Below are 27,428 nucleotides of genomic sequence, written 5' to 3'. Positions count from 1 at the left end.
CTTCACACATGTCACACCACACACACACACACACACACANAGAGAGAGAGAGAGAGAGAGAGAGAGAGATTTACATATGCATAAAATAAAGCACATCTTTACCAAAAAGTGCAGTGTCTCAAGACTACGCATAGCCTGAAAAAAAACAGGGTTTTTTAAGAACACAGAATGACTTGTCACAAGGCACCATTATAATGCCTAGTGAGCAGAAGTCTCAAAATGTCTCCTAGTCGGTAAAGAAAGCATAGTATCTGAACAAGGGCAGCAAAGCCACCCGAGTCCTAAGGAATGGTGCTCCTGAAATACTGGAGAATACCCAGAAGTGAATGCACTACGTGCAGAAAACGGCCTGCTAATGACTCCTGGGGACTGTGACTTAAAGTAATGAATGCTACATGAGCTCAAGCAAAATTAATTTGCACCCCATTTCTCTGTGTTGATGACACCTGTTATATTGAAGCCAGTGACGCCCATGGTAGCATCCACCGGGTTGGTGGAACTTTTGGGATGCTTGGGCATCTGTGATGGCTGAGTTGATCCTGTCAGAATGTTTCTCTGGCACGTCCTTGGCAAGATCCTGTTGGATTTCTTGTCCTTGCGCCATTTATTCAACCTCCACTCCTCTCTCAACCTCAGATCATCTGTGTAGCCCTTCTTTACTCCTGACCCTATCCTCTCTGAACACTAGTCATATAGGCAACAGCATTTATGTTAGACGCATGACATATGATATAGTGAGTTACACTTCTATAATACCCACTTTGCAGCTAGATTATAAGTTGTTCAGTAAATGACAATATATCCTATTTGTCCTCATAACCCCAGCACCTGACACAAGTTTGTTCATCAAGGGAAAGGTACTGTCAAACAATTATTGGATTTGGATATATAATAACACACATGCACGCACACACACACACAAACACACACAATACTTAGATATCATCACTATTCTTTTAAGGTAGAAAGAATGCTTATTCAATGGCATTTTATTTTCAATTACTGTTATTTTATGAACAATCTCATTAAATGTTTTTGGTGCATGGATGTATATGTGATATGAATACGTGTATGCATATTGACATGTATGTGCATAGGTATATGCACACACGTGTGTGTGTGTGTGTGTGTGTGTGTGTGTGTGTGTGTGTGTGTGTAGGCATGAGGTTGGCATTAGGTATCTTTTCCAATTGCTCTCTTCCTTCTCTTTCACACTGAACTTAGAGCTAGAGGTTTCCAAAAGTCTGACTAACCATTTGTTCCTGGGACTCCCTTTCTCTGCTCCCACTTGCCGTGGCTAGAGTTTGGCCGCCACATGGGCCGCCACATGGCTTCTATCTCCCCAGGCTCTCTGACCCTTTGTGTCTGGGGTTTTGAGGTGAGTGTTGCTATCAGCCCTCTTTCATAGCTGATGAGACTGGGTAAGCCCAGTGAAGAGCTTGTTCCTGATGTCTTCACTCCAGTCACATGAGAGAGCCAAGTGCCCCCCCCCCCCGTGCCCTCCTAAGATCTATAATTGTTAGCTGAAGGTAATGAGATTTGTAATCAGGCTAAATGAAATCCCCTTCATTCCGAGATCAGTATTGTAATTAAACTGTTCTAAATCCAGCTAAATGCAAACATTTTCAGAATATCTAAAAATAAAGTCTTATTTAATGAGTAGTTTGCAATGGTTTATGTTCTCTTCCTCTGCGTTTATACTTCCTCAGTTGAGCTTTGTATTTCAGTTGATTGCTACAGATTGGTGTTTTGCAAACTCTGGTTTGTGATTCATTAGAGGATTACAAAATCGATTCAGTGGGCTTAGTCCAGTGTGTTTGAAAAATAGAGTAGAGTAGGCTGCAAATTTTCCAAATGAATCACAGGTAATAAGGATACACACTGTTTGATGAAACACTAATTTCATTGCGCATGCCTATGTGTACATGCCCTGTGATATGAAGACAATATGTTCCTTTGTAAAGATTGTAGTTAAAAGGTTTACAAGCCCCTATCTCAGAAAACAGCTCAAATCACTTCACAGTACCTAATTCTTAATCTAAAAATGTTCCCAGGATGCTTCTGTTCTCAAATAGAAGCTTAATTCGATAGCTCTCAAATACACATAAGCTTTGGTATAACCTTGAATGCTTTTCAACATCTGGGCCCAGCCCCAGATATTCTGAGTCAGCAGGCTTGGGATGCAGCCTGAGAACCAGCATTTTAGTTCCCTCATGCACTGTTGTATCTGGTCATGGCTCACTCTGAGCAGCACCAGTCTAAGAGGCCATTTGATTGGAACAGGATAATAGGATTGTAACTTGGATTTGAATGATGCACCTACACGTTCATCATTGTCACACAGAGTCATCTTTTAGAGAAATTGTATCTGAGAATTGAGGCACTAACAATGAGACATTGAGAGATGGGGAGCTAGCTCTCAGGTAGGGCACCTGCTGTACAAACATAAGGACCTGAGTTCAGATCTCCAGTGCTCTGGGTGTGGTCATATGTGCCTATAACTCTGGAACTGGAAGGGGGAGTGGAGATAGGAAGGTCCTCAGAGCTTGCTAGCCAGTCAGTGACCACTATCTTCAATGAGACATTCAATTTGAAAAGGTAAGATGGACACTTGATGTGACAAATACCTGATGTTGACTTCTGGCTTCTAGGCACATACTCAGACACATTTTATATAGTCAAATACACTTGTACATAAACAAACATGCATATACATTTATGATTTGTGAATATACACAAAGAGAGAGAGAGAGAGAGAGAGAGAGAGAGAGAGAGAGAGAGAGAGAGAGAGAGAGTCTGTTCTACCCCATATATACGAGGGGAAAAGAGGCTTGTAGTGGTGGTGGTGGTCATGTGCCTGCCTTACCACAGTGTGTGATGGCATTTCAAGCCATCACATCTTTACCATTTCATGAAGATTTCATCCAGATAACTGAAGGGAGAATTTGTGTATATAGAGGGGTGTGAGGACCACATGTAAATTCTCTGCTAAAATCCCACAGTCAGATAATCACCAGTGTCACTGTGAATGTGGACACATTGGAACTCTTGACCACTGACGGCGAAATGGAAAATGGTGCAGCTCCTGGATAAGAGTTCAGTGGTTCTTTATATGATTTAGAATAGAATTATCTTCTAAACTAGAAATTTCATTTTCTCTGTAAATCCCAAAATAATTGAAAATAGACATGTAAACAAATGTGCACAAATATTCAGTGGTATTATGATCAATTTGCAAGGTGGAATCAACTCAAATGTCCATTGTCTGACAAACAAAAAATAAATACTAAAAAATAAGATATGAAATATCCATACAATGAAATACTATTCATCTATAGTAGGCAGTAAAGTAATACATGCTATGATATGTGCGGGGAACCAAACCCTGTTCATTTGCAAGAGCAGCGAGGGTTCTTAATGGCTGAGACATTGTTCCAGTGTCTCAACCTCTGTCTTCTATTTCTCCCGCATCCCATGCAGGGTAGACTTCTTTCTCATTTTTCAATGGCATTGAATACCAAATCCGTTGCTTACTCCAGACCAAAAAAAAAAAACCAAAAAAAAAAAAACAAAAAAAAGAGTCAGCACAGGTCAATTATATGACAGACACCGTGCTGGGTCAGCTTGATCCAGGCTTTTTAAGGAATTATCCAGATGTCAGTGTCCATATGGGCAATGTGTGGGTCAGGCAAGCATACCTCATGGCAGAGACAGAGAAAGGAGCCAGGAGTTGTCGGTTCATGCTTTAGAGAGTAAGGGAAGACTAAAAGGGCCGAGTCTGAGCATTGAGCTCTGTATTACTTACTTCCCTGTAGTAAAACACCATGACCAAAAGCAGCATGGAGAAGAACTTGGTTTTTTTATTTTATTTTATTTTTTTTTATTATTTTATGGTTTTAGAGGGTTAGAGCACTTGATGGCAGAGGAGGAATGGCAGTGGAGAGTTGACGCAGAGGGATGGCTTTTCACACTCTTCAACCAGACCATGGAAACAAGAACAAATTGGAAGCAGGGAAAGGTTATGAACTCTCAAATCCTGTCCCCAAAGTGACAGACAGCCCTCTCCCAGTGAGTTTGCATAACCTTACCATCTGCTGATGGCTAAGTGCTTAGACACATGAGCTCACGGGGGCCGGGGGAGACAATTCTCATTCAAACCACCACAAGTACATGAAGGAAACCGGAAGTGAGGAATGAAGGAATGTGTTCACTGGCACATCACAGCCTTGTAGCTATGATTCTGTGTGTTGACTCTCCCACTTACAAATAAAACCATGGCTACGATATGTCTCATGGGCCAGGCTTCCTTGAGTGGGAAGGAAGCCACAATTCCTTCTTCACCTCCTTCCCAACCCTGCCCAAGGCCTCGGCCCTGTGGTCTTGTGCCAGCTCTTCATTTGCCCTCTTCGTGTTTTTCTGTATATCAGCACGTTTGTTTAGTGTCTGCCAAAGCAGACTTTGATTTCCCCACTCAAAATAACATAAAACTTGCATGCATACACTATAAAAAGAAAGAACATAAAAGATAAAGCAACCCCCTTTTTTTTTGGACTAAGAGGGTCCATACTAATGAGCAGTGGTCTGCCCTGCTATTAGAGATTCAAATGCTCCCCTCTTCTCTTCTGAATGGACAGAGCTACAAGGTTACAAGAAATTTTAGATTTAGTCGAAAGGAATACCTGAGTTCCCTATAGAAACTCACAAAAAACAACTTGTATAAGCTCAGAGTGTTGAGAATTTAAAATTTATTATTGAAAATGCTTGCAGAAAAAACCCAGGGATGATTGTATGTTTAGTTTTCAATTATTCATAGCATTCAAATGTCTTCATTTGACAGTAGAGCCCATAAAACATTTTGATACTTAGGGTTACACAGTGTAAGTTTTTAAATTACACATTTTCTATAATCCTAGCTTCTATTCAAAATTTTAAAGTATTTTTTAAAATAAAGGGAAGTGTCACATTAAGACAATTTCTTTACACTTGTGAGAAAATGTCTGTATTAGAACCAACCATATGAGACAGCAAGGTCTTTTATCACTTTTAATCTTCTCATTTGGAGAAATGCAAGGCAATTAGGGGAATTAAAAGCAGCAGAAGCAATGGCTTTCTCAGGTCATCATAACCTCTACAAAAATGACTGCATGAAACTGAGAGGTCCCCATGCAGCAGATTTATATCAAAGAAAGGAACTGAGTGGGAAATTCAAGTATTTTCTCATTTATTAAGATAATGCAAGATGTAATTAGGAATAAATCATGAATCCTTTTGTGTGTCCATAATAGAAACTTACATACTAGGGAGATGGAGAGCCCCCATTCTATCACCCTCAGAGCCTGTTTCTTGCTCTGCCACAACTGTCGGCATGTCATCAAATACTGTGTTTCATTGTGAGAGTAAATTAAATATTTCAAAACAAATTGCATGCTATTTTCTCAGCTTGGTTCTCTCACTCCTCATTTTCCTCCTGGTTAGAACTTCCTGCTTAGCATTTGAGGGTGCTGAACTCTCCTTGTGGGAAAGCCTTTCCAGGTAGCAAGTTCTTCAGGAAGTAACAGAAGAAAGGGCCTTGGTCATTTCTACTTACTCATCTCTTGTGGTGCAGAGTGTTTTAGTCTTTCCTTTGTCCCTCTGTGTGCCACTTATGAGCCAGAACTGGATGATTTCTGAAGGGAGGAGGTGTGTGGAGTTGCTTCCTTGAAAGGATCCTAACCCGCTAAAACCTCTTGTTCATTGGTGTGCTTGGTACAATAGGTATCAAGAGACAAGGACGACTGGGGCAAGACTCTATAGCATGCCCAGAGAGGTCTCTCTAGTTTGTGGAGAGGTACTTGACAGGTATGAAAAGAGCCCTTTCACAGAAAGATATGAAGACAGTATCTACTGGGAAAGGATCACAAGAAGAAACATGTGGTCCCAATCATATGCATACCTTTTTGATTTATCTGTCATGCGCATCTACTGGCTTGTCACCAGAGTTGAGCAGGTGGACAGCAGACCTGAACTCCTGCATATAGACTCAGTGATCTACACTCATGGCCATAGGGTTTCTCAGGTGGAATAAGTCACTGCACAATGGACTTTGAGGTCTTGCTATCCTGGCAGTCAGGGTGTTCCCATAGGTAGATGACAGAGGCAGCACTGTCCTTTCTGGGCCATTGCTGATTTTAACCCCACCCTGCTTTATTTGTGTACGTGAGTCCCACTCATCAGGACCTGGTGATCTATCAGGGCTTCAGAGGAGGCCAGAGGAAAGTTGTCCCTGGGTTGCCATGCTCAAGGTAGATGAGGGGCCAGGAAGGACTTAAGAGGACAGAGTTCTGTGAGGCATGGACACGGGCTACTGGGCTTCATGTATTATTGCCCCAGTACTACCCCCTGTGTAAGCAATGCACATACAGAGGAGATATCCTCCTGGGGCTGTCAGTGTATACTGGAGACTGGTTGTGATCCACATTAGGAATGGGGAGTGCCCTGGAAATCACAGGGAATACCTTATCTTGTAGAAAGCATTTGTGAAAAGGAAAAAGCAAATTGCTGCTATGTGAGGGTGGACAAAATGTTTCTCTGGACCTAGTTTCCAGAATAATTTTTCTATAGAAGCAACACATTCAGGCAGAGAGGTTAACATTCAAAGGCTTTTTCTAATCTTTCAAATTAAGGTCATCTCGAGCACTAGTGCCATGGATGTCCTGCCTTGTTTTCCAAAGGCTGTCACGCAAGCCCCAGCCCCTCCCCTTGCTTCTGATGCTGTGGAGCAGATGAAGGTGTTTATTGGGTCAAGCAGCTTGAGCCAGGATGTGAAGAGTTTTTGTACAGAACAAAGCAGATTTATTTGTGTGTTGGGCAGGCAGATTCGTCAGATTCTCGATTCCCTCTTAAACTCTGTAGCAACCAGGTGTTCACTATCTCCTTGCTTTGGGTTTGCCATTGTATCTCTTATAGGTTGCTGTATCTTTAACACAGTTAGCTCAGGCGTCCATACCACTCACCTTGCATTCTTCTGCTCAGTGTGACTTGACTTCAGAAAGTATCTGCGCAGGTTGACTGCAGGCTATCCCAGGCTAAGGTATCACTGTCCCTGCACTTCGGATGTGACATTGAAGAAGGTGTGCCTCTTGCCCTAGGAAAGGTTGCTTAGGACATGTTCATGCAGAAGAGAAGCATGGTTAAGCCAAGTGTGGGGCACATTCCTGCAACCCCACACCTTAGGTGGAAGGCAGATTCTCAGTTTGAGCCTAGCGTCGTCTACATAACATGATCCTATCTCATTAAACCTAATAAATAAATAAGCTTTTCTATTTAAAATCTTTCATGATAACATTTAAAAATCCCCTTAGGAGAGTTACCTTTTAAATTATGAGTCAGATACACTCTGAAGGAGCTCTGTGTTTTAAAATGATAACTTTCCTACTCTGTAAACAAGGTAACAAATACCCCCATGGTTCAAGAGACATGATTTCAGAGGGTATAAAAATGGAAACGATTGAACAAGATAGACCCTGAATAAGGAGGAGAACTGGTTGGAAAGTCCCCTAGGTGAACAGGTGAAATCCAGACCTCTCCCTCAGGGAAAGTTTCCCTTGGCAGCTAAACAAACATGTCAGGAGGACATGGGCTCTGGCGACTTACAGCGGAGCTAAAGAAACCTCTAGGAGCCTGAGGCCGTCTTCCAGGTCCTCCCAGCACCTGTGTGCTTATGGAAACAGAGCTGGATTTTTTCTTAACTAGTGCCAGCTGTAATTCTGGAAAGGATTGGAACATAAGTCTCTGTGCTAATCAAAGGAACAGGGCTGGAGCCACCCCCACTCTACCACCACCCTCTGAGCAAAGGGTTGCAGGTCAGGCTCTACAGGAGTAGTGGAAATCACAGGGCTGAAATAAGTGAAGACTCCGTCGAGGGGGATGTCAGAGCTGAAGGGGCCGTGAAACTAGGTCAAGAGGTTTTGGAGAAAGGTGCAGAGGCAAGAGACTTGACCCAAATAAGTTAGAAGCACCTCGAGAGCTAGAAGCTCTCTAACTTCTATTCATAAACCTGGGTTCGCACATATTCATAGACGTCCAGTGTGCACACGGTAGGGAGCAGGCACAGTTGCAGGCCCTGGATTCTGGATTTCTGATTCAGAGAGCATGATTTTCACATCGCTCACCTGCATCTTAAGTTGTCCGTCCTGTTGGTCCTGTCTGCAGTCATACCGAGACTAGGCTGGGCCCATAGATCCCCAAGATAAAACACCAAAGCTTCCTTTGAGATCTGAAAGAAGACAGTCAGTCACGGAAGAGTAGTGAAACTGGTTGTTGTGATCAAATCCCCAGATCCTAGCACCACTTGGTGTGTGAAAAGCTTAGGACTTAAGTACTTTGTGTTGCCCTTCACCCAAGAGAGTTGCAAGGAAGATTAAACCATTGATAATGGAAATAGCTTTCCATCTGTGTCTGCTGAATACGTCAGGATGGGGAGAAGCTGGGGAGTGGCGGGACTGGGCCGAGGTAGGAATGGGCAAAACAAGGAGTGAGGGAAAAACAAGCCATGAACAAAGATGGATGGAGTCTACAAGAGACCTGCCAGATGCCAGCCCCCTTGGCACATGGGAGCTGGAAGAGGACTGAATGCAGCCTTTCATTCCACCTGCTAGAAGGTTGTCCAGGCCCCTCTTGCACCAAATGAATTATGTTTTTGCCCAGGCGTGTCTTGTTTCCGAAGATTCTGCTGTTTGGGGGGGGGGGGGGGGCAGTTCAGCAAAGCAAAGATTCTTCTTGCTTCGGCAGCCCAGGCTTGAGAATCCTTACCTGTGCCGACGATGGCAGGAGCTGATGCTCATATTGCCAGATCCTTTTGCCACCACTAAACTAGTCACTCTAAAATGGAGACTGGTATTATTCTTTTTACGCAAATTAAGCAACCAAAGAACAGAGTGAGGAATGAGTTTGTCCTCCTCACAAAGCTAACCTGCAGTGCTGCCAGGGCTGATGCATCAGTGCTTTCTAACTGCAAGGTGGTCCTCTTTCCTACCATGTGATGCTGCTATATCTAAGCTAAGAAGGAAGGCGGTGGGGGGGGGGGGGGAGAAGGGCGGGAGGGAGGGAGAGAGAGAAGGAGGAAAGAAGGAAAGATGCAAGGGAGGAAAGGAGGGAGGGAGAGAGGGAGGAACATAAACCTCAGTCTGTCTGGGGCGACACACATGAAGGACATGTTACTCGGCTCCTGGTAGCATGAATTCAGATAAGAAGACACTAGGAAGCCGGATTCTGCAGTGACTGCACTTTATGTACTAGGATTATTTGAGTGGCCCAGGATTCATGAAGACGTCTCTGGGTTTTGTTTCTCCTTTACCAATTGCAAATTCCATCACGGCAAATGTCCATTTATGATAACAATAGCAGTCTCAGTATAGAAGAAGCAGCAGAAGTAGAAGAAATAAATCCAAATTGAAATTTCATTGGTGACAGGAGAGATAGCTCAGTGGTTAAGAGAACATACTGTTCTTGGAGAGGACCCAAACTTGGTTCCCAGCACACATTTTGGGTGGCTTACAACTACTTGTAACTCCAGCTCCGGGGACCTAACACCTTCTTCTAGAATCCGTGAGCAACTGTACACACATGTACACATCATTAACTTTAAAAAACTAATTTCAGTAGAAACTGGGCATTGTAGCATATACCTGTAATGTCCCCTGAGGCAGGAAGATTAAGAAATCAAAGCCAGCCTGACTAGACAGCAAGACTCTGCCACAAAACAAAACAAAACAAAACAACATCTTTGCTAGGTGTTCTCTGTCCTTTGAACCCCAGTGGTGTCTATTCAGTCTGGCTACTCTGTCCTTGCTTGGTGGTCACACTCCCCTCCCTCCGGGTAATAGAATGTTCAGAGTGGGATGGTCCCAGCTATGCACTCCCTCGGGGACTCTGTCTTCCTGGATACTGTACTAGTGAGTCAATCCTTGACCTTCTGCTTCCCCACCTCCTAGAGCTGCCAATTTCAGAAACTTCACCTTCATCCAGCTGAATGGAGAATTCTCCCGGGGAAAGGGACTGGATGTTGGAGCCCGCTTCTGGAAGGGAAGTAACGTCCTGCTCTTTTTCTGTGATGTAGACATCTACTTCACCTCGGAGTTCCTCAACACGTGTAGGCTGAACACACAGCCAGGTTTGTGTTGCTTCGTCCTTACCACTTTCTGTCCCTCAGCTCTCTCTTTCACTCAGCAACTGCTCTGTGTACAGTTCACTCTGATGTTCTGCTCAGGACTGAGAGTCACTTTCCTCCAGTAACAAAGACAAGGACGGTGACCTTGTTTAATTCACCCTTGGGTATTGCCCATTGGGCCTCTGAGGCGCACTAATTCTGGAACTCTGTCTTGTGCCCTTTTCTGTTTACCACTGGAAAGTCAGATGAGTGGGGCACACACAGGAGAGACAGTACATCAGAGGACATGAGCCTGGAAAAGCCACTCACCGCTAAAGGGAGAAAGGTAGTTAGGGGCTGGTACTGAGGCAATGGCTAGAGGAAACCACAGATACATCTGTGGACTTAGGCACAGCTACCATTAACTAAGAATCTTGCTATGGTCATTTGCTATTAAAATGTGGCGGTTCTTCCACATATATTGGTTAAGGGCAGCTACACTGAGCCCTCTGCTGCCCAGGTTCTTCCTGATCTCCGTTGCCAGCCTTTAAGGTTGTGCTAGGAACTAGCATTTAAGGATGGAGACAGCATGGCATTCCACACACATCCCGTTGGGGAATATAATTCCGGCCATTGACTATAAACAATTTGAGTATATTCTCATCCTGGGAGGACAGAAAGGTTCAAGAATTACACTTCCTGGCCTAGCTGATGGGTTACTTCTGAGATCTAGTCTAGAGCTGAATGACAAGACAAGTGAGAGTGGATGTAAATGCCTGGGCTACTTCAGACGTCTGCGTGCATATGGACAAGAGTCACTCTCTTAAGCGCATGTTTGCCTTCTGGTTTGCAGGGAAGAAGGTATTTTATCCGGTTCTGTTCAGTCAGTATAACCCTGGTGTCATCTATGGCCATCACGATGCAATCCCTCCGCTAGGACAGCAGCTGGTGAGTAATAACCCTGCAGATGCCCGTGTGGCAGCTTCTTATGGCTCATTACGAGGGGCGCCTGACTGTGAGGTGAGGTGAGCGGGCATCTGCAGACCGATCCCCTTGGTGGCTTTTACGTTTGGCAGATTTTCTGGCCTTTGCTTCAAGTGTCATGTTGATTCAGTGCACTTGCAATATTTAAAGCAGAAAATAAAGAAGAGCAGTGCCTTACAGGAGGGTGATTTCACACCTTCATAGTTTTCCTCTATCGTTTTAGGAACTACTATTACTTGGATGCTAGAGCATGCTTTCTCTTTACCGTTACAAAATCTAGCAAGAAAAGTGAGGCTGATGCTCCTGTTTCTTAGGTGAAATCAGATGATAAAAGGGGGGGGGGGGCTCATGCCAGGGTTACAGGGAGAGCAAGGATCTGATCACCCCATCCCGTCACCACTGCTACATATCCCGGTACTGGGCAGATGTTGGCATCACTGGTGTCCCCACAAAGGTAGCTTTCCAGGAAATAGTGGAGAGACTTCTCTGCCAAGATCCTGGCTGCACAGGCGTTGGGTTGTGGAACCACAGAGCGGTAAGACCTCTTCAATCTCTGTCATCACCAGCCATTGAAGCGGAACAGAAAATGGGAAAGGAGAGAAACCCGGAGAGAATCCTCATGTTCTTCCAAGGCTATTGTAACGGTGTCCCTTTATGCATGCGGGGTATGCTCCAAGACTGTCACTGAGTGTCTGCGATAATGAATAATACAAAGCCATAAGTAATACCAAGGCCTGTGTATAGTGTAACTTTCTCTGTTCTTATACCCATAGTAACATTTAAATTATACATTAGCAGTGAGAGAATAACAGCAATGACTAATGATAATATAGAATAATTATAATAATATGCTAAGATAAGCATGACTAAAAACATAATTTACTCATTCCTGGAATTATCCATTTAATATTTTCAGGCGTCCGCTGATGGTAGAATGTATCTGGGGGTACACTGTACTGTCGGCTGCCCGGGCACAGAACAGACTCTTCCGTCACCCCTCTCAGGGTGATCTTTCCAGCAGGGAGATTGTTTGTGACACGTCTGTGTCCTGTTGGCAAGCCTGAAAACGCCGTGCTTTCCCCACTGAATACCTTCATACAGCTGGGACATAGACATGCCAACAAGATGGAGCTAACTCTCCTCGTGCCCCGTGGAAGGAGGGCACATGGGTGGCAAACACGTGCTCTGCATGATTCTGTTGGGCTCAAGCTAGAAAGTGCGTAAACGGCCTCCTCTTCCTCTGTCAAACACTAGCGCTACAAACGTAGTGAGGTGAGGGCTACATCTCTCTCTGGGCTTTAAAGAGGAAAAGAACTCAGTGTCACAGCCTAAGAGCCAGTTTTCTACTCATGAGCAATAAAGTCTCCTGAGGACAAAGGCCTCTGGATTCCCATCCCAGGAGTCATAAGCTTCTCTTGGGACTCTAAGAAAAAAATGGAATAAAGTATTTGCTTTCTTTCAACCAATAAGAATAAAACTCCCTTTGGTTTTAATTAAAGCTCTGTTTTACATTTGGCATCGGCGATGATTAATTTTCTTAGTTCAGACTCAGAAAGGCCCTTTTTGCTTGCAAGGAATTCTTTTCATTTCCTAATCTAAAGGTTTTGTCCTTTCTAGTCCATCCAGCTGAGAGCAGGTGGGATAGAAGGCAGAAAGAGAGACAGTGTAGAAGCAGAATTGTCAGACTCACCGAACAGGCAGTCCAGGCAGAAATAACTCAGATCCCCATGGCCACACCTAGCAGCCCTGAGTCAACCTACACTTTGACATTTGTTTCTGAAGGCATCATGGACTTCTCCCCCAGTTCATAAAGCTGCTGATTCAGAGGTCAGTATTTAAAATTATCTAGTTCGGCAAAATGCAATTTGAAGACTTCCCATTCCCCAGAGAAATATGTGATTATGACCTTCATTAAACAAGTCATTTTCTAAAATTTTATTTGTACTTACATGTGTAAGTTCAGAAGGGTAAAAGATCTCTTGAAGCTCTTGATGCAGGTCTTTGGAACAAAACTCAGGTCCTCTGGAAGAGCAGCAAAACCCCTTCACTAGTGAGCCATCTCTATAGTCCCAAGACAAACTGTGTCACTTGCTGCCTATAAAGGTCTGATCCATACCCTGATGCAGGAGTCAGAAAAACTGTTATTGTTTTATATACTCAGACCTGATTGATGAGAAATCTCTCAACCATCCTTTATGGAGGCAGAACAACTGGTCCACGGCTGCATAGACAGAGGCTAGGGAGATGGCTCAATGGATGAAGTGCTTACTGTGAAAGATAAGAACCTGTATTCAGGTCCCCACCACACCCCAGACAGGTGAGTAGCACATGCCTGAAACCCTGACCCTGCGGATCTGATGGGGACAGGAAGATACCAGCAGATGTGAGGCAGTCCCTAGCTCGACAGGCTATCCCAAACTGCTGGCTCTAGGTCCATTGGAGAACAACGTGTGTCAAAAAAAAATCGGGTCAAGAGTGATAGAAGGTACCCAAAGTTAACTTCTGACCCCTACACAAGCATGAATGAACGAACACCCACAGGCAACTGTGCAAGCACAGACAGACACCAGCATACACATACACAAACACACACACCTGTCCCCAAAATTAAGCTGGAAAGGTCTTTGAGTGACAGAGCCCAGCCCCCCCCCCCCATTATATCCTTCCTCTTGAGCAGGGAGACTAGACTTGCTGAGCACCCCCTAGAGAGCTGATGCGGAAAGGAAATGGCCTGAAGAGAATTCTAGAGGCACACATCAAACCACAGAAATTAATATAGCAGAGACAGAATGTGTAAGTAGCAAGTCACCATAAAATAAAAAGTAATGGCTGGAGGTGGATACATTAGAAGATAGTTCCTCCTGAGGTTGCATTTTGGCTCAGTCTAGAAAGAGACTGTGGATGTTCGCAAATCCTTGATAGCCTTCCCTGGAACTCATCAGCACCTCAGATGAGACAGGGAATGTTGGCTCAGAATGGGGCTATAATAAAAGTTATTTACCTATGCAAACAAGAGACAACCTTTCCCAACAGCCCGCAAATACAACCTCCTGCTCAATGTCCCAGTTATGAGTTTTCACCGTTATCAGCCCTGTCATTTTCTGTTTTGCCTGCAGATGAAGCAAGGATTTGTGTGTGTGTGTGTGTGTGTGTGTGTGTGTGTGTGTGCGTGCGCGCGCGCGCGGATGACTTTCTTCTTAAACTTCTGCATACTAGTCATTAGTAATGAGTGACACTGTGGAATTTCATACTAATATTTAATGTTTTGAATTTGAAGCCATGAGATGAAACTTGCTAGTGCTTTAATGCAGAAACAGCATGCTGAAGAAGGGATGACTGTCAATGAAATCAGTGATCACTTTAAACATTCCACCTTGCTGGCTCTGCCTGTCAGCTCTGGCTTAGGTCCCCACAGAAGTCTCCTGCTTCTTCTATCTTTAGATGCCGACCCTCCCCACACTCCGGTCTTTCCTTACCCTCTGCCAGAGGCTGGTTTTGAATAAACAAATTAACTCCACTTCTCTTTTTAAAAAAGCATTTATGGCGCAAAGCCAGTGGCACGCTAGCAAATGTTTGGCAACCCACTCTTGGAAAGAAGTGGGGAAAATGCCCTGATGATGGTATTTGCCAATTTCCATGGTGTAAATAATCCCACTGTGACTCCCCCCCCCCCCACCAGCTAACCAATGTGTTACCACAGGGCACACAGCTGTGAAGAGATGTGTACAAATCTGGTGAGCCAGCATGGACTGGCTCTGATTTCTTGTTGGGACTAATAGTCCTCCATGAACCTCACCACCTGGCAGATGGTACCAACCCCAGAGTACCCATGCTAGCCTGCTATTGTGCAGCATACCTGCTCTTGGACTCTGAATGCTGTCCTTGTTCCCCAGGTCACCACCTTCCCGGTTGTAGTCTCTCAGCCTGCTGTGTAGTAACCCCTCCCGCTTAAGCCTCTTTCTTTGTGACTCTCTGCAATGATTATGGGGTGTGCTGCTCATTTGTCCCCCCCACCCCGTGAATACACCTGCACCTCTTTACCTCCCAAAACAGCTTGTGTGCAAACCCAGAGGTGGGTATCAAGTGTCTTCACTGATCATTGTCCCCCCCTAATTTCAATTATTTGCAGTTCATACATGTATTAATGTTTTAAGTCATATTTTTCCTCCTATTATCATCCTCTCTTATGCTGTTCCTATTCTCGATTGGGCCCTGCTTCTTCCTCCCACCTTATGCTTCTGTCTGTCTGTCTGTCTGTCTGTCTGTCTGACTAGCCCTGTCTCTCTCTGTGTCTGTCTCTCTCACTTTCCATCTGTCTCTTCCTTCCTCCTTTTTGCTTCCTCCCTCCCTCTCTCCCTCCTTTCCTCTCTGTCCTCTCCCTCTCTCCCTTTTCTTTTTCTCCTTCTCTTCCTCCTCCTCCTCTTCCTCTTCTTCCTCCTCCTTCTCCACCCTCTCTCGCTGAATATTTAACTCCCTGATCTAACTAGCCTGGGCAGACGGTGAACAGTAAGGTTAGGCACACATGTCACTACACCTAGCTTTATATGTGAGCTCCAGGGGTCCAAACTCAGGACTTTGTATTTGTGGAGCAGTTATTTTATCAAGAAGCCAGTTCTCAGCTCCTTAGTCAAGATTTTTTTGGGGGGGATGGGGATGGGGGTGAATTACTGACCATATTAAGCGCTGACCTGTGCTTCAGTTTTTAGCATAGCCCACTGAGCATGGTCTATGCAGTGTGCCCTTGCGGTCTGGTTTTGTTGACTCAGAAAGCCTACACTTACTAAGTAGCAAAAGTGATGTTCCCAGGTGCCCTCTGAGAATCCCTCACTGTGACCATGTAATCTCCCATAATTCTCGACATGGGCAAGTGACATCAGCATCTCCATTCACACATCCGTGAGTCTGGGCTCAGAGGGTACTAATCCACCCTGTCTCAGACTCTTGCAGCCGCTGCACAGGAGAGGGAGAGATCTAGGTGCTGCACCGTGAGGCTAAGCTTGATGATGAGCTGAAGGAAATGTATTCTTTGGCTTCCGTGTGCGTCTAGAAGGACCAAGAGTCTAGATCTCCGACAGGAGAAACCTGGAGAATCCATGTCCAACCTGAAACCATCCTTTATCCAGAAACCAATGAGATGTGTGAAAATAAGGCTCTGGGAGGATCTGGGAGGAGATGAGGTCTAAGGCTACGATTAAATAAATTCTGGAGACTCTGACTCCAGAATACATTATTTCTTAAGAAATTACACCAGACTATTCAAGGGAATCCCAGCTCTGAGCTCTGCTACAACAGATTGAATGAACTCGGGGAAATCATTCTGCCTGTGTTTGAAGAGGTCTCAAGAAGAGGACACAGCCTTTGCTTCTGGAACCCTCTGCAGTGCACTCACTGGCCCTTCAGTTTCCAGATAATAAAGAGTGCACAATGCATGGTGCTACCTAGAAATTGCTGCAGTTCAAGGACTTTCATATTCATGTACAGGACCTGAAACATCAGTAAAACATCTCAGAACAAACCCAAAATCCTTGTTCCAAAACGTTCAGAATTTAAAGATGGCTGCAGCAAGCCCAGGACCCTGTGTAAGTTTCTGGGCTGTGTGCCTGTAAGCAGGCCCCACTGCCAGGCATTCTAGGATGTAGAAGGCTGGTCAGCTCTAGCGTTGGTTCTTGGAACATGCTCTGTGATTTAGATAGAATGCTCTGCCTGAAGTCTTTTTTTTTTTCCCTACTTGATCTGAAGATCCAGATTGTTTCATAGGCTTCCGTCCAACCTAACACCATTAAATCAGACAGGCAACTGCCTGAGCTCCGGGCTGCCTGTGCGGCTGTGGGGCAGCTGTGTTCCCACAGCTCTAGAGAGAGTTGCTGCTTTGTGTTTTGTGCTTTGATCATAATAAAAAAAATAATTACCCCTGTCACATGACTTGCCCGCAAAGCTGTGATTCTAGAAACTTGATGGGGAAGACTCAACCTGAAATACATCCCTTTTATCATATAATTGGGCCTGCAGTCTTTTGTGAACTTCTGTGGGGTAGGAAGGTGCTGGAGAAAGAGTGGACAGGAGGCTAGCTACAAAGGACATCCTTAAAGCGGCAGTGGCTCCTGTAGATTGACCAATGAAATTCAGAGTAAGAGAAAAAGATGGGAAACTTGTAAGGCATTCCTGTAGTGGGAACATTGGAGTATATATTTTAACAGTTGGGCAGATCAGTAGAATTCCTTATGCCTGAGTCAATGTGTTTTAAGTCAGACTTTATGCCTTAGGTCTCAAGAAGGTGATAACACTTTTGCCTATTGGTCAAGATCTGTCCAGTCCTGACAGTTGTCACCAGTGGGCCACCTATGCTTTTGAGGAGATGCTTGCTATCAAGTGTCTCTCACTCGAAGCCATTTTTATTTCCACTTGAAGCCAGGAGTCATGGTTACCTTAGAAGTGTTCCTTCTCCATTTGCTGAAGAAGGACTTATTAATTGCACAGCCGTGTGGCCAGTAGCGTTCTGGGTGCTGGAGACACAGGGGACTAAGTCCCTTACTGCTGTTTCCCAAAGGTGGTAGATGAAGAAACAAACCGAGAAACAAATATACCCATGAGCTCATTTCACATTTCAGAGAACTGCTCATATTACAAATATGTTAAGCCACGGTCACAGTATAGAGGGAAAATGGGTACTAGCAATTGTATTAGCATTGGTCCAGAGAGTCAGGGTGACCACTCTGAGCAATGGTGAGCAAGGGACAGGTGGCTAAGCAGAGCCTATAGGGTTACCTTGGATGCCTGTGAGCCTGGGGAGTTTGGGGAGTTTGGGGGAGTCAAGAAACAGGACTGTGTAGAACTTAACAACTTGTAGGTTGTCAACCTTTTGGAGTTGAAAAACATTTTCACGGGGTCACCTAAAATCATCAGAAAACACAGATATTTACATTATGATTCACAACAGCAGTAAAATTGCAGTTGTGAAGTAGCAATAAAAATAATCTTATGATTGGGAGTCAACACAATATGAAGAACTGTATTAAACAGTTGAAGAATTAGGAAGGTTGAGAAGCACTGATGTAGAGGGTTGAAGGGTTGAAGGGGATTCGAGGAGGAGGAGGAGGAGGAGGCAGGCAGGCCTGGGTAGTGGAATGCAAGCCTCTGTGCCGTTTGTAGGGTCTTCAGCAGTAATATGATGCCGTCCCATCGGAAGAGAACTCTAGAGCATTGCATTTCTGCCAGGCTGCTCCGCAAGGGTGACATTCCAGTCAGTAACTTGGTCCAGCTAGCAACTTGGTCCAGCTGTGGTGGTAGACCTTCTAATAAGTGAAATCCATTGCCCTGAAATTACACACTGTGGGACAACCATGTCCATTTCCACAAAAAGCCTGTATTTCAGCGGCTTCTTCCCAGGGTTACTTTCTGTGGCTTACCAGCTTTAAAACCAACTAAGTAACTGTTTCTATAGTGCAGCCCCTGGGGCATAAGTAGGTGTGTTCCCATCACACCACTGCACGTGGGTATCACCCTTCCATCTATGTCCTTCAGCACAACCTTGATTCAGCCCAGCATTTTAGGGCAGCTGCTTCTCGGGAGGGTCTTACACTTCCTCCTCAGTTCTGCCTCATGGTTCTTCCAGCATGGAGCTGTCTTGTAAATCCTGTGTAGAGTCCAGCCAAATATCTGAAGTTTGGATACTGGCGCTTCTCTTCCACATCACGTCTGTGAGATATTTAGAACCCTGGGCCGTAGAACCCTGGGATGCTGAACTGTTGAGTGCAATAAAACATTTTACCTAATAGAGAAGGAACAAAATCTATTTAAAAATCTACTCAGTCCCAGCACTCGGGAGAAAGAGGCAGGCAGATTTCTGAGTTCGAGGCCAGCCTGGTCTACAGAATGAGTTCCAGGACAGAGAAACCCTATCTCGAAAAAACAAAAAACAAAAAATAAAATAAAACAAACAAACAAACAAAATCTACTCAATCTCCATCTTGAATCCCCAGATTTTCCTGCCTTATGCAGTTTCCCCAAGCCTCCTTTAATTCTGCTGCCCCCATCTGTTGTTTTGTTTGGTGACCTGATGAATTTCACCAGGGCTGCCTGCAGGGGCATGGGTGGGCCATTATTTGCAACAGTGTCTGTAACTTATCAGTGCTTACACCACCCTACACCACTGGTAGAGATCTCTTTTTCCCACCCCAGCAACCATTAACTGCACACAAATCCTTGGAGAGTGGTAGGTGGGTCTTCCTGAGTCCCCCCCAACTCCAGGACAGAATTTTTACAGAGCCTCATCATGATCAAATTTTTGCGTCCACAGCCTGCCGTAGATTGTGCACTATTGAACTCTTGATAAAAGAATGTTTATGATTCATTACCTCTTTTGCAAGACATTTATTGGATATAATTTAGGCTGTGGGAGGGTTCTAGAACATGGAATCATAGTGACATAATACATGACCTGGAAGACTCTTTAACTATGATTTATGATTCTCAATTCTTCATCAGATAGGAAAGGGAGTGGGGCCTTGAAATGAAGAGGCCTTTCTGAGAATAAGAAAGAGTGGCCAGTAGCCTGGGGTCATGAAAGTGGGAAAGCTGGCCCTTCCCCTCATGAGCTGCAGGAGAGCAGCGCCAGCACCTTGACTGGGCAGCATTGAGTTGGCTCTGCTGACTTTTGTGCTGGTAACCTGGCCCCAAGGCCATGAGAGTAGGAGAGCTGGCCCTGTTCTCTGTGGGCTGCAGCATTGGGTGAGCTATCCAGACCGGTGCTGGAGAGCTTACACAGGTGGCGCAGGTACAGGAGGGCTGGTGGGACGACCAACTCGGCTACCATCAAGGCCCACATCCAGGGCTTTGACTTGGTCCACACCCAAATCTACCTCATGTGCTTGAGCATGTGGAAGGGTAAGTCCTACAGATGCAAGGCTGCAGGATCTCCATGGCAGCACAGGGCAACAGGATAACCAAGAGGAGTCCAGGTGAGGGTGCAGTACTGATGGTTGGCCTCAAACCAGACTAATGACTCCTTGCAATGTGCATTTACAAGGAAAACTGTGTGAACTCAAGGGTATACTGTGGGACGCACTACCATTTCCACGACAAGATGTTGGTTTTTTTTAAATGTACATGTATTTATTGACAAGATGTTTTCTATGCTTCGTTTTGTCTATTTTTGTTTTTTATTTTCTTTTGTCTGCAGGGGTGGGCATTGCTAGGGCGAAGGACAGAGGGCAGATACAAAGGGTTGGGGGAGATTAGTGGAACTTGGGTATATGATGTGAAACTCAAAAAGAATCAATGAAAAGTTAAAATTAAAAATAAAAAAAAGAGTGACCAGTAGTGGAGCTGGAACAAGACTGCCCCTCCTCCCCTGAGCTGTTACAAATGAACAACTCCCAGAGCCTGGCATCAGTACTACAGACCCTCTTAAGGCCTCCATTTCCCTTGTCCAAGGGAGGGCATTTCCTGCTTTCTAAGCACCTATAGGAACTACAGGGATCCATGGGGGAAAGTACCTATAAGGATTTCAACGCCATTCTTAGACTCACTTTTAACAAGTGTATGTGTGCCTGCATCTGTGCATGTGGATGTGGGTCCCGGTATGTGTAAGGGCGTGTGTGTGTGTGTGTGTGTGTGTGTGTGTGTGTGTGCACATGGCAATCGCTATTATTGTTTATGTATTGTAGCTTCAGCAAATGTTGGAATTTTTCTCCAAAGGAAGAAACCTAGCAGAGCTACGTTGCTCTGTTTTGTTTTTTTGTTTTTGTTTTTTGTTTTGTTTTTTGTTTTGTTTTTTGTTTTTTTCAGTCACTGTGGGCTGGCACTTCCAGCATGAGCTTTTCTTCATCCTTTAGACCTACCCTCTCCTCTGCCAGCCAGAGGTAGTGGGGGCCAGGGAACAGGGAACAACTGGGACCTCTCTTGGGTACTTCTTCTCTTTCTCTGTTGTTGGCCTGTGAATTCCAAGTTATTCCCGGGGCCTCTGCTCAACTTCCTGAGCCTTTGCTGGCTCAGTGCCCAGGCCTGTGTGACAGGCCTGACCTCACTTCTCCCTGGCACTGGGACCAGGCCAAACGTGGGTGGCTTTTCCATGGCTCCACTGAAAACCTTGCTCTCTGAGATTTGTGGTGTGTGAGAGAGTGCATGTGCGTGTTGTCATGCCGACACCCTAGAAGCAACCTAGCCAGAGGTGCCAAAAACCACAAGGCTCCTCTTTGGACTTGGTTAGCTTATTGTAATTTAATTTGGCACGAGCACACTCACATGCAGGAACACACTCACACTCCCATCTTGCCTGGGTTTTGGCTTTGCTCATCTAAGTGTGTGAAAACTGCTTTTATATACTCTCCCTGACGGCTTCTTCCTTGCAGGTCATAAAGAAGGAAACAGGGTTTTGGAGGGACTTTGGATTTGGGATGACTTGTCAGTACCGGTCAGACTTCATCAACATAGGTGAGATAAAACTTTGTGTCTACTGCCACCTGGAGGCCACTGTCCCACAGACCAGGTTCTCTTGGTCAAGGTGTTGCCATTTCCACAAACAGTGCTGCCCCCAGGTCACAGGAGGCAACACTTAAGACCCTGTCATATGCACCAACCCCTCTCAGGTGTACCCAGTACCACCCATGCTTTTACAATGACAACATTCAAGCAAGTTCTTCCGTGGCACCTCCTCCTCTGTGGGTTCTTGCTGTGGAACCCACTAAGGTGGACATTGTGAGTCTCCAGCAAAGTGATGGGGAAAAGGAAGGCAATCTGAGAAAAGCACATACAAAGAGGACCGGTGCTTTACTCTGATGATCCTTATTTGCCACTTTAAGCTCTGAGTATACAATTGTTGTCAACATGAATACCCATGTGCGAACGTGTCCACACATACAGACACACAGATATGCATCAACACAGAGATGTGGATGTGTATATACAAATGTTCTCAATGACACACATACACAGGCACACAGAGAAACATATATACACATTTATTCACATAGATACATGCACATACTTATATATTCAGACATGCATTCATATAAACATATACCTGCATATATGCATATCATATACATGTATAAACACATACACACGAAAATGTACAGAGGCACACACATAGAAGCTTACAAGAACCCATTTTCAAATACATATGAGCCTGCCTACAGGATTCCAAAACTCAGAAAGGAAAGGCCCGTGGGTTTCAGCAGAACAGGCCAAAGAGCTTAGAGGAAAAGGGATCTCCTGGGACTTCACAGCAAACGGAAGGTGAGAGTAGGCTGGATTACACATGGCTAGGGCAGGAAGGAATAAGTCCAAAACCTTGACTTGGGCTTTGAGGGGCCAGGGAAGCCCTTCTGTATGGGACGTGATGGGAGACTCCTCGGCAGGCCTCTCGGGTACCACACCCTTCTCTCTTCCGTAGCCTCCCCCAAGCCTGCTCTAAAGCTTCCCATCTGGAAGTCAAGTCAGGCCTGGGTTTGTTTTGTTCTGTGGAATCCAGAGACCTTAGGACTCCACAGAAATAACCATATTAAGATGAAAATAAATATGAAAGAACTTGTCCCCTAGGAGGCAGCAGAAGAGCATGGTGTCAGTCTAGAGTGACAGGTGCCCTTTAACCTCTCTCTGGGGAGTATGCCTAAGTGGTGACATGCCTGTCAGAGTCCCTGAAGTAATACTCGCTATTGTTCCCTTGCCCTGTACAGAGGACGATGACCTAATGGGGTGATGACTCCTAAGTTTATCAAATTTGGATTAGTATTACCTTGGGTTCTATGAAGATAGATGTCACTGTACCTTCAAGGAGAGGAGCACAGGGACCTGGGAAGGCCTCTAGGGGCCACTGCCATGACCTCAAGCTTCAGAGTCCCCTATTCTTTGCAATCATGTCCTTATTTGCATGTGTCTTCCTTATGACCCTGGATTTAATGCGAGATGCTGAAGACAGTAATAAATTTAGGTCAGCAAGACAAACCCTTACTAGATTCTAGCTTGTTTTGTTATGACTCTACTTCGTTTAAGGTTTTTAAATACCCCAAAGTTCAGGCAGGCATGGTCACATAAGCTCATTCTTCTATTCCCTGCAGAGGCCATAGAAATGCAAATTCAAGGCCAGACTGGGCTCTACAGCAAGACCTTGACTCAGAAAAAAACAAAACAACATCCTAAAACTTGACAATTTAACTAGCAACCATGCTAGGAGAAGTCATCCAAATGCAGGGTGCCAGACACAGGATCTCTCCTGCGTGTGTCACAGTCACTCATAGACACAGCTTGGGGTTGGTTGGTTGGGATTTCTGGTTCTGAATTTTTCTGGTTTGAGTTGGCCCTGATCAGAGTAGTGTAGCTGGGGTATGCAGGCACGGATAAAGAGACTACATAAAATGTCTGGGACAGGGTGCTGAGTATGGTCTTGGCATGGCTGTTTCTCAAAAGAGCTGGCTGGATACAACATGCAGGTAAATGCAGAACAAATAAAGGAAGGGCTGGTTCTTCTTTGGCTCTACCTGGGACCCGATAGGCTGTCGGTTAAGGGAAAAAGCAGCCTATGGCATGGTGACAAACAGCTGTAATCCAAGCACTTGGAAGATGAAGGCAGCCTTGGCTACACAGTGAATTTGTAGCCAGTCCAAGCCACATGAGACCCTGGCTAAGCAGAAAGGAAAGCAAATGGAAGGGCATGTTCCTTCCCCACAGTGAGACACCCGCAACAGGGGAAGGAGGTCAAAGTCCCATGAGATAAGAGCTTTCTCAAGCCCCAGAACTGATAGTGAAGCCCACCAGTTAACATGAGCCAGCAGCCTATGGGGAGGGTACACATGAACGTTCAGGACTGATATAGCCTAGGAAAGGAAGAGTTCTTTTATGGGAGTGTTTTTTTCCTTTTGCAAACCCCCATTTTAACTCATTTACCCCACAAGCCCCAAGGTTTATTCTGCTTGCAGTGGCAGAAGGAAGCCAATACCCAGACAGAAATACAGGATTTAAATTGCAAGGTGTCATGTTCAAAAAGAAGGGTGCCTTGAAGCTCTTAATCCTGGGCCCCGGCTATTCATTAGTACTACTATTACTTTTGCAAGCAGTCCAGTTCTTAGAATCCTGCCCAATGTCTTGTTGCCATGACCCCAGACTCTGGCCAGCAGAGGAGGGAAAAGACTACATGTACACCAAGACAGGGTTCAAGCAGCTTCTGCTTTATTCTGGGGGGGGGTCCCCAATTTATCTGCATCCGACCTCTGAACTCGTCTCTTACCACTCTTCATCATCCAATCAGCATTCAGCACGCTCTGTACACGAGCCATGCACGCAGACAGGGTGCGCGATGATAGGCCAGTGACTCCATATCATGCTGTATGATGCTATGCGTCAGGCAGGCAGAGCATGATCATTCAAGTGTGCATGTTCAGGTTCTTGGTAAACAAGCAGGGATCACGGGGCTTGGCAATGAGCCAGGGCGCCATCTTGGCCCATGCGGCTGCACCTGCTTCCCACATCTTGTTACATGAAGAAGTTTGCATGGTCTGCCACGAAGATCATTCCTATTGGCCACATCCATCCAAAGTCTCTAGCCCAGATGGATATGCGTAATTTGGATGGATGGAGCTTCAAATAGCACCTCACATAAATACCTTTTTATTGTGTATATGGGGATCAGGTGGAAGCCAGGAGACAAACTCAAATATTCCTCAGGTGTCATCCACATTTGTTTTATTGGATATTTTCATTATTTAAATTCAAATGTTATCGGCTTTCCCTGTCCCTCAACCCCCAAAAACACCCTATCCCATCCCCCCTCCCCTCTGCTTCTATGAGGGTGTTTGCTCACCCACCCATCCACATTTTAATTTTGAGATAGAGTCTCCCAATGGTCTGGAACTTGTCAAGCAGGTTAGGGTGAGTGGCCAGCAAACCCAGGCCATCTACCTGTCCCTACTTTCCTGCTGCTGGAATTCAAAGCACAAGCCAGTCTTTCAGTGATCCACTCTTGGCTTTAAAAGGAAAATGTAATATGTGTTCTGGGTCACTGAACTCAGTTTCTCACGCTGACACCACAAAACATTTCATCAATTGAACTATCTTCCCAGCCACTCCCATTATGCCTCTTGCTGAAAAGTCCCTCGCAGCCAAGTGCACGCCACACAATTCAATAGCATGTTCTGTCCCCACAGGTGGATTTGACCTGGACATCAAAGGCTGGGGCGGTGAAGATGTGCACCTGTACCGGAAATATCTCCATAGCAACCTCATAGTGGTCCGCACGCCTGTACGGGGACTTTTCCATCTGTGGCATGAAAAGCACTGTATGGATGAACTGACCCCTGAGCAGTACAAGATGTGCATGCAATCAAAGGCTATGAATGAAGCATCCCATGGGCAGCTGGGGATGCTTGTCTTCCGGCATGAAATAGAGGCTCACCTTCGCAAACAGAAGCAGAAAACCAGCAGTAAAAAGACATGATCTGCTAGGCACAGATTAGCAGAGACATTTAAAGCCTTTGCCTTTGGCACTTACTGAAGATGCAACAAAGGGCAACAAAGTATCTGACTGATGAGTGAGAGATGAAAGGAGAGTCTAGTCTCGGGATTCTGTTGGCTCCGTGTATGGTGACGCTGCTGTGTTTACAGCAAATGATCTCTCTGGTTCCTGCTCACCGAAATATTCACAAGCGCAGACCAGTTTTGTAGAACGTTTACTAGAATGAGAAGCAAACACACTGGTTTCTCTTATTAGAATTGGTTACATCAGAGGGCTTTGGTACTACCAGGACTACCAAAGTCTCAGACCCAGCAGAGGATCTGTGTGAAAAGTGGAGATCTCTGACATTAGCGTCCTCCATGAGACAGTGAGCAAAATCAAAGGGACCTGTAAACGAACCATGGAAACTGTCATTTCCCCAGTATTAAACAAAAAACCAAAAAACAAACCAACAACAACAAAAAAAACCCTCTCTGTCCCATTATTGTTTAGTCATCTTTATTCTAAAAATGCACTTTTGTTTTTGCTTCTTAGTATTATGCTTATTTAATTACCCATTTGCAAGCCTCAGTAGGAGCATATTGTAGTATATACACTTTTATGATTTTTTTTTAAGATTTTATTTTAGTTTTTGTTGTTTTTGTTGATTTGTTTACTTGAGACAGTCTTGACACAGAGCCCGAGATAAACTTGAAATTATGATCCTCCTGCCTCTGAAGCCTGAGTGCTGAGATTAAAGGTGGGTACCACCACAGCTGGCAAGAAGATACACGCAGAGGTGCAGGAGGAGTACCTCCAGTTGCAAGCATGTGGAGCTCTGATCTAAGGACTGACCAATCTCAGACCACGCAAAGGCTATGTGTGGGGCTGCGGAGAGAAAGGTGTCTAGAAACTATCTAAGACTATCCAAAGAGGAACAAACACTGGAGAAAGAAAAGACACTAAGAAGCCCTCGGTATACTTATTAGAGAACATAATTTCTCCTCTGGAGAAATGGGGACCACTTTCTGACCTGTTTGAATAAACCAAAGTTATGAACCAAACAATCACTTTTCAAAACAGGGTGCTCTTCTTGGTCTCTGGTTTGCATAAGAAGAAAACGCCAGGAAATATATATCTAAATATGTATTTTGAAAGACCAATCCATTAATCCAATGAGATGGAAGATTTTGCTATATTTCCATTCATTCCTGGCTATGTGGAAGCAACTTATTTTTAAAATAATGTTACTGATTGCTGAGATGTTTCCGAAGCATTTTCTTACAACTCCAAATTCTTTTTTTAAAAAAATAAATCTGATTAACATTGAGTGGTTTCTACATCCATATGCAAATTATTTATTTATTAGCCAGCACCAGACGCATGGACTGATCACCTCTCCGTCTCTGTGCCTTCTGTTTGCCCACAGTGAACTCATTGTTTAATGCTTCAAGAACACTCAAGCTGTGTGTTATTTAAAAAAAAAAAAAAAGCATTGTATTGATTTGTACTGGTAGTTTATAAAATTTAATTAAAACACAAGACATGAATGGAAGGTGGCATTGCACAGCTAAATAAAATCTGTGAATTTGATTTCTTTCCATAATAGGATTGTGTGTCTTGAGTTTGGGGAAATTCTTTTGTGCATAGATCAGGGCTTCCCAGTACTGACACTGTTGAAATTTGGAGCTTGATCGCTTAGTGGGGGAGGGGAATGTACCATGCAAAATCCCCACAGTTCCTCTACACACCAGGATGTCAGGGGCGTCTCCCCCTCGGCTTTTGACAACCAGAATGTCTCCAATCATTGTCAAGTACTAAAGGAACAGGAGCATGACCCCTGGCTGAGAACCTCTAGGACAGAATGAAAAATTTGACATTTCACTTATGCTA

At 44.7% G+C, this 27,428-nt stretch overlaps 1 protein-coding gene across 5 annotated transcripts in view; it reads left to right on the top strand.

Annotated features, from left to right (window-relative positions):
- Positions 1 to 27,137, top strand: part of Csgalnact1 (chondroitin sulfate N-acetylgalactosaminyltransferase 1) — a 334,708-nt gene extending 307,571 nt beyond the window's left edge. For all 5 annotated transcript variants that reach the window (XM_029532248.1, XM_021219074.2, XM_029532247.1 and 2 more), the window contains 4 exons: positions 9,972 to 10,150; positions 10,980 to 11,074; positions 21,460 to 21,541; positions 25,249 to 27,137. In XM_029532248.1, coding sequence (XP_029388108.1) covers positions 9,972 to 10,150; positions 10,980 to 11,074; positions 21,460 to 21,541; positions 25,249 to 25,538 — 646 coding nt within the window. In that variant the 3' untranslated portion in view covers positions 25,539 to 27,137. The remainder of the gene's footprint in view (positions 1 to 9,971; positions 10,151 to 10,979; positions 11,075 to 21,459; positions 21,542 to 25,248) is intronic.
- Positions 27,138 to 27,428: the final 291 nt, after the last annotated feature.

Source organism: Mus pahari, chromosome 19 (genome assembly GCF_900095145.1).
Source record: "Mus pahari chromosome 19, PAHARI_EIJ_v1.1, whole genome shotgun sequence".
Taxonomy (NCBI): domain Eukaryota; kingdom Metazoa; phylum Chordata; class Mammalia; order Rodentia; family Muridae; genus Mus; species Mus pahari.
This window is presented reverse-complemented; position numbering and strand designations above follow the sequence as displayed.